Below are 7,898 nucleotides of genomic sequence, written 5' to 3'. Positions count from 1 at the left end.
AAAAAGAACACATATTTTGAAGTAATGAGCTATGTTCAAGTAAGCATCGTCGTCATTAAATGGTGGAATGGCATATTATCTTATTATATAACGGAAAAAAAAAGAGAGTAAAAAAATAGAAAGCATGCCCATGATTCCTACACGTGAGCATGTTCTCTAAAAGTCAACTTCCAACCAACCCAGTGAATTCTCGCCGCGTGGACTGAACAAATAACAAAGGCTAACAAGGGTTGTTAGGGAAACGACACAGAAACTCTCTAACAAATCCGTCTCAGAAGGCGACGTGAATGTCGTACGCACTCACGGCACTAGCTTAGCTTGGCTTGGCCTGCTCTCATAGAATATACATGCGTAACATCACACCATACATATCACCGCAACTCTTTTAGGACCTACTCAATATAGAATACTCGTCCTTCTATTATTATTATTATTATTTTTTTATTGTTTTTGATTTTATTTTTGTTTTTGTTTTTGTTTTTTTGGTGAAACATCAAACTTCCTTTCGTTATTTCCAAACGGTACCCATCAGTGCCTTTATTTTCTATATATAGGCAGTTGGTGTTTTTGCCAACCCATCCTCTCTCTATTTCTGCCTCCAAACGTGAAGTTACACAGAGGCCTCTTTATATATAAACCCAATTAGTTCCAACCATTGCATTTCTGTATAAACCTGCAATACTTATTCATCATAACTCATAAGTTTTTTTTGGTATTCGGATAATAACAGAACAAAAACAAACCCCTATAATTCATATATTTTTAAAGCAAACCTTTTTTCTTGATCCTCCCCTCTTTGTAGTTTGGTTCAGAATTGTGTTAATTAAGAAGCCCTTCTTTTTTGACATGGCTTGTCTGGTTGCTCGGACGGGAAGGGAATTGCAGAGGTACAACATGGGCCGCCGACAAGTCGTAGGGTGAGGTTCTTTTTATTTTCTTTTTGAGCTTTTCTTGACAAGGCTTTTGCTATGTTGAAAAAAGTTGGTGGCTGTGACTCCTCCTCCAATTCATTCTCATCATAATGGTGGTGGGCTCGTGGGTCCTATCAAATGGAACCCATGTGTATTTTAGTCCATTTGGATTATAGCTTTTCTCTTTTTTGTTTTTTGTTTTTTTTTCCAACAATGATTTACTTTTTACCTTGTCTGCCCATATAATTAAACAATTATTGATGTTCTTCTTGTTTGTGCAATTCAGTATTGATCAGCGAGCTACATATATATTTCTCTGTGATGGTAATAAAAAAATGGCTGTATAATTTATTTATTTGTTTAATGTTGCAGATGCATTCCTTATAGATACAAAAATGGCAGTGATGGTGCGATCAGCGATGAATTGGAAGTGCTTGTGATCACTTCACAGAAAGGCAATGCATTTATGTTCCCTAAGGTATAATTGCTACTTCCAACTCCAAGTCTTCATTTTCTTTCATTTTTATTTACTTTCTTTCCAATTAAAAAATTCAACTGTGTATTTTGTTCGATAGGGTGGTTGGGAACTTGATGAATCCGTAGAAGAAGCTGCTTCACGAGAATCACTAGAAGAAGCGGGTGTTGTGGGCAATGTTGAGGTTGGTACTGTTTTTCTTCGCTTTTGATTGCCTCTAAATAATAGAGTTTGTTGCAGTCATGATAAGAATAATAGATTTGCATTTCTGGCAAAAATTTTGACCTAATTTGATGTTGTATATGATGGCAGTGTGAATTGGGAAAATGGAGTTTCATGAGCAAAAGCCAGGAGACATACTATGAAGGGTACATGTTCCCTTTGTTAGTGAAGGAGCAACTGGATCTATGGCCCGAAAAGAACGTTCGTCAAAGAATCTGGGTATGCTGCTGCTCGTGCTGTGAACTTTTTATTTTATTTTTTCTAGTTTAAAGTTTTGGCTAATAGTATTTTCATATACCCTCTTGAAAATGAGTTGTAAAATTATATATAAACTGAAATTATTTGATATGCAGATGAGTGCTGCGAAAGCTAGAGAAGCTTGTCAGCATTGGTGGATGAAGGAAGCCTTGGACATTTTGGTTGAACGGCTTACCTCAGCACAGAATCAAGAGGAAGAAGATGCACTGGCTTGCTCTTTAAGTTGATTAATCATTAAAAAGTTTCCCATTATTTTGTACATAGACACTGCTGATCAGAAGCAGTTTCCGTATACAGCCAGAAGATTGGACTGTATATAGGGCAAACCTCAGGCAGACAAAAGTGTAAGAAAGGGAAATTAGTTTTTAGTTTTGTGTTGTCATTGGGTTTTTTTATATTAGTTAGCTCTCCTCCCCTTCTGATGAGAGAGCAGATTGATATGTTATAGAGCAACTGTAGAAAAAGCGAGTTACTTGTCTCATTCATGTTATCAAAAGTACTACAAATCTACGAATTGTTGTTGTTGATTCTGTCTGAGCCTAATTACAATTTAAACTTCTGAAAATTGGTAACTAATGCTTCAAAGAACCAGGACATGCTTACTTCCAGTACTTATCTCCTTCATGCTTCCCATCGAAAAGGCCAATGCACGCCGCAAATCCTCATCTTCTTCATCAGTTAAACCAAAAGTCAACAGATTCCCGATGGGAATTAAAACGTGCCAATCATTGCACGACATGTGCTGATTATCGATTGGAGTAGTCAAATTCATTGATAACAGTTTAAATTCTACGACCTTCAGTCATCAAAGGTAAAGGTGACTTAAGCCCAAGAATCGTGTTTCTTGTTTTTCTTGTTTAACTTGAGCATCATAGGTGAGACATTGCATATAACTTGTAGAATTTGTGTCCCACAATTATAATTAGGCTTAAATGCTAAAATAGTGGCCAATTTAATCCATGTGTTTTTAGTTTGGCCAATTTGGTATCGTTAGCCAATGTGACCCATTCCGTTAAATGAACGTGATAATATTCTTCTCTTTTTACTTCACTTTTGAAAACCTTGTTGTATTAATAATTGACACAAATTAATGTGCTAACCATCCAATTAAAAATACCTGCAAGTGCACGAATCTATTGGGGGTATAGATTTGCAAGTACGGGGTCGATCCCACGAGGAACAATTGACTTACTAAAAGTTCTAGTTTGAGTACATAAAGAACACTTATTTAACACAATACACATGTAAAATGCAAATTGGGAGCTAAGAGTGAATAAAGAGAAGTAAAAGAAATGAAACAAAACAAGAAAGCAAAGATAAACACAAACAGCAATTTCTATCACCCATTTATCACCTTTCTATCACCACTGTATCACCACTGTATCACCTATTTATCACCTGTTTATCGCCTGGTGAATAGTTCTCGACCGATCGTTTTGAAACAGATTGTGATCTGAAAACCAAAATGAAAGGTGACCGGTTGCGTTAACAGTGACGACTAGTTGTTTTGAAGCAGAGTCTGTGCTCTGTTTTCAGCTTCAATCTCTGTCTAGTATTTGACCTATAACTTTCCAACCGTTTATCCAAATTTCACGTTCTTTATATGGTTGGATTCAGCACAGGAAATGGAAGAACTCAACAAGGACCAAATGTCAAAAACAATTACGGAAGTGAGCAGAATACATTAGAGAAAATACACAACGTTTCAAAAACACACACACACACACACACACACACACACACACACACTAAATGGTTTGGTTGGGGGGGTTTGGGGTTTGATTCAAGTGACCTAATTCTAATGCTTAAATGTAACCAAACTCTAATTTTGACTTAAAATGTGACAAACACTAGGGTTTTTGGAATCCACCCTAAACAATCCTACCCATGTTTATGGACACTCAAGTAATGAATTCTAAATGTGTTGATGAAGATGTTCGCAATCAAGACCTGATCTAGTGGCTCAAGACACATGGATTCTCTCTAATATAAGTACAGTGCGGAGCTAGTGCTACAAGACTCGTGCATTTTCTATAATCAATCTAGGTATGCTTAGTACTTCGATTTAATTACATGAAAAATTCATTAAGTTTAAAGAGAATATGAACATCACAAGAACCCTAATAGTATGATGTTTACATTAGGCATTCAAGAAACCAATTCACATGGATGATTCTTACTTCATCAATTTGTTGCTTAGGAAAACATGAGGGTACATATAATCCCAACAATCTCAAGAAGCATGCTTTCAAAGGTGATCAATCAAAGAAAAAATACATCAAGGATAGATTATTTTAGTGAATGGGAATTCATCCACAACATCTAGAAATTCATAAACTCAAGCATCAAAACAATAGAGTATTCATGTTAAGGGCTTCAACCTAAGCCCACGCTATGGAGTTTAGTTCCTTATACTTATTTCAAACACAAATTCAAAATATAACTAGAAAGAATTTACAGATTTTGTGAAAGTGATGGAAGCTCAAGGTCTTCAATGGTGGAAATCTTCTTCCACTTCTTGCTTGGCTGCACCTTGTCTTCCTTATCCAACTCTTTAGCTCCAATATCTCCTCAATTCTCTAAAAAAATGTTGAATTCCCCATTCCATGGGCTGATGTCCCCTTTTCTTTTGCTCATCTTCTCTCCTCCTTTCCAACTCACCCATCAATATTAAACTCCACCTTTTGCTAAAGTCTTTAGCCATTGTCTCCTCCTTGTCTTCTTGCCATGATAAGGTTTTGTTTTTAAATACATTACAAGGCTCCATTTGTCTCTGAAAATCCCACTAAAACATAGCACTAGAAAAAAGAAAAAGAAAAACAGGATGGGCGTGTTTGGGGAGGGGAGGGACTGGTTGAGTTGGGGAAGATCCTATTGTGTTAGAAAGTAAATATATTTTAGATAGGAAAGAAATCTGTAATTGATTCATATCCAATCCTGACCTTAAACGGTATTCCTAGATAGTAGGATTTCTTATTGTACAAGGAATACTCGAGTATATATTCCTATGTTATTAATAAAATATCATTCAAGCCAAATATCTTTTTCTACATGGTATCAGAGTTGGCTTCAAAAACCTAGCTCCTTTTTTTCTTTCTCTCGTCTCTCACATATGGGTGACAATAGTTCCTCTACAAAGGGCGGCAGTGAAGCTGCTGACCCTCTTTTTCTCAACCATTCAGACCACCCCAGATTGGTTCTTTGTTCAAAGAAACTTAATGGTGACAACTACAATACTTGGTCTCGATCGATGGGCATCTCTCTTAATACCAAAAATAAAATTGGATTCATAGATGTCGTGGCTTTTGACTTCCCTGGAACCCGATGTGGCTTATAGACTCATCTACTTCTCCACTCATGATACACCCACACCTACACATAACACTGGACCCACTATATTTATTGCCCTCCATCAGCCCAGACTTCCCCAACCCATTCCCTTCGCCCCCAACACTGACCCTTTTTCTTTCTCTGTCCTCCATCCGACACAAGCCCCAACACCGCCTTGCCTCTTGACATCCCTATTCCCATGGACCCACCTTCTCCTGACCGCACCCAGGCCCCACCCCACAACGACTTAGCCCTAGCCCAGCTGTCACATAAACAACCTTAGCCGACCTGTACCTCATCCTGTATCAAGCAACCCTCCACATGCTTCAAGGACTTCGTTTACTTATAGATGATTCTACCCCCACACGATTCCTACTCTTCACTGACCAGTCCACCACTAGATACTCGTTTTCACATCTGTAATGTTCTCTCTTACCATCAAAACTCACACAAGCATCTTTCTTTTGTTAACTCCATTAGTCGAAGTGTGAAGCCTTCTTCTTTTACAGAAGCTAACAGTGATCCTCGCTAGTGTGAGGCTATGGACTCCGAACTTGCTGCTCTTGCTGCTAATCACACTTGGACACTTACTGCTTTGTCCCCTGACAAATTTCCCATTGACTACAAGTGGGTGTACAAGATCAAACATTGTGCTAATGGTTCTATCGAACGCTAAAGCTTGCCTTGTTGCCAAAGGATTCACTCCCACAGAGGGCCTTGATTATCACGAAACTTTTTCTCCCACTACTAAGATAATCACAGTCCGTTGTCTCTTAGTTGTCGCCTCTAGTCAGCATTGGGTTATCCATCAACTCGATGTCCATAATGCTTTTCTCCATGGTGATTTACATGAGGAAATTTATATGTCTCCTCCTCTTGGTCTTCGGCGACAGGGGGAGAATCTAGTGTGTTGCCTTCACAAATCTCTTTAGGGACTCAAACATGCCTCTCAACAATGGTTTGCCAAGTTTATTGAAGTCATTCTTGTTGTTGGTTTTATTCAGTCAAAAGCCGATTATTCTCTCTTCACCTGCAAAGATGGCAAGTCTTTTATAGCATTGTTAATTTATGTTAAAATATTCTAATTACAGGAAACGATATTGATGCAATTAATTCTCTCAAAAGTTTCTTACACACTCATTTCCGTACAAATGACTTAGGTGATTTGAATATTTTTTGGGTATTGAAGTCTCCTGATCTAAGAAAGACATTTATGTTTCACAAAGAAAGTATGCACTTGAAATACGCAAGGATTATGGGTTCTTGGGTGCTTGACCAATTGATTTTTCAATGGAGGAAGCCAAGCTTTTTGACAAAGGTGAACTACTCAGAGATCTCGAAAAATACAGAAGATTGGTAGGATGATTGCTTTATCTAACTATTACTCTGCCGAACATCACCTATTTCGTACGTGTCCTGAGTCGTTTCATGCACCAACCGCGACTATGTGAAGTCCTGTATTTTAAAATTATTTATATATATATATTAATATTTTAGGAAATTAAATGTTTTGCTATCTATTTAGGTTTATAAATTAAATTATGTTTAATTGATTATATATTTATATTGGTTATAATTATATATATATATATATATATATATATATATATATATATATATATATATATATATATATATATATATTTATCTTGCCACATAGTATGTATATATAGTTGTTACTTTTATAATAATTATTAAGAATAATACTATTATAATAATACTTATTTGTTTGATACATAATTGGATTTGTAAGGGATGCCACGTACAAGCTTTATCACTTAAGGCAGTATTTACATCAAATCTTACCCACATGCACTACCCTAGTTTCTTCACAAGTGTCTACCTAGATGACTAAGCCTTTGTTTAAAGCATGAGCTATTTGTATTAGGGGACAATTGGATAATCTTGGAGTCAAGCATATCATCAGCCTCACATTCCACCAATCAAAAGCCTTCAGTTGCCGCCTCTTTATAGTATAAATAGGACTTTTCAATGGTTCTTTTGAAACACACATATTAGATAGTCTTGTGAAGTAGTGTAATATTACAAAAACTTAGATATAGCATGCACTCCATGTAAAGTGATAGTTCTTTTAAAGAGAGAGAGAGAGAGAGAGAGAGAGAGAGAGAGAGAGAGAGAGAGAGAGAGAGAGAGAGAGAGAGAGAGAGAGAGAGAGAGGTGATGAAACTCTTGGAGGAGATATAGGGCTTAGCTTGTGTTTTCTTAAACTTTGAGCTGGCTTTGGAATCGAGGTAGGGGTATCTTGGAGGCCTTTTACAGAGATTGATTTAATTAAATTTCGTGAGCATTATATTATGCATGGTATTACAGTTTGGTTGACGTTCCTTGTATTGGATGTTTACGTATTCTTAACTATTTGAACAATGTTGGCATAATTATATATACATTGGTGATGTTTTAAATGGTTACATTGTTGTCAAGGATATGTGAAAGCCATAATTATCATGTCATGGAAATTGGCTAGAATTGTTATGTTGAGAAAATAATGATGGAAAAAGAGGGTAATGGAAATGATCTTTTGTGTAGTTAAGTCTAACTCTTGGCAGGTTCCAAATCTCAGGGATCCCACAGTGCACATGGTTTTTATTGGGTGATACGGGACTGGTAACAGGGAGTTAGACAAGATGACTAACAAAAGGGGATTTATGGGATGATTGAGATGAGAGTTAGTTCATATAAAT

At 36.7% G+C, this 7,898-nt stretch overlaps 1 protein-coding gene across 2 annotated transcripts; it reads left to right on the top strand.

The window, feature by feature from the left end:
* The first annotated feature begins 582 nt into the window (after positions 1 to 582).
* Positions 583 to 2,427, top strand: LOC110762768 (nudix hydrolase 17, mitochondrial-like). 2 transcript variants are annotated; one of them, XM_088247078.1, is made up of 6 exons: positions 583 to 801; positions 832 to 917; positions 1,284 to 1,389; positions 1,487 to 1,570; positions 1,699 to 1,827; positions 1,962 to 2,427. In XM_088247078.1, exons 2-6 carry the CDS (start codon positions 847 to 849, stop codon positions 2,091 to 2,093), a joined length of 522 nt encoding a protein of 173 aa, XP_088103204.1. In that variant the 5' UTR covers positions 583 to 801; positions 832 to 846; the 3' UTR covers positions 2,094 to 2,427. The 2 variants fall into 2 exon arrangements, with proteins under 2 accessions (XP_088103204.1, XP_021821146.1); XM_021965454.2 differs by having other exon boundaries at positions 583 to 917.
* The last annotated feature ends 5,471 nt before the right edge of the window (positions 2,428 to 7,898 follow it).

This window comes from Prunus avium, chromosome 1 (assembly GCF_965620075.1).
Source record: "Prunus avium chromosome 1, drPruAviu1.hap1.1, whole genome shotgun sequence".
Taxonomy (NCBI): domain Eukaryota; kingdom Viridiplantae; phylum Streptophyta; class Magnoliopsida; order Rosales; family Rosaceae; genus Prunus; species Prunus avium.
Note: the sequence above shows the minus strand (reverse complement) of the source record. Positions and strands in the feature narration are given on the sequence as shown.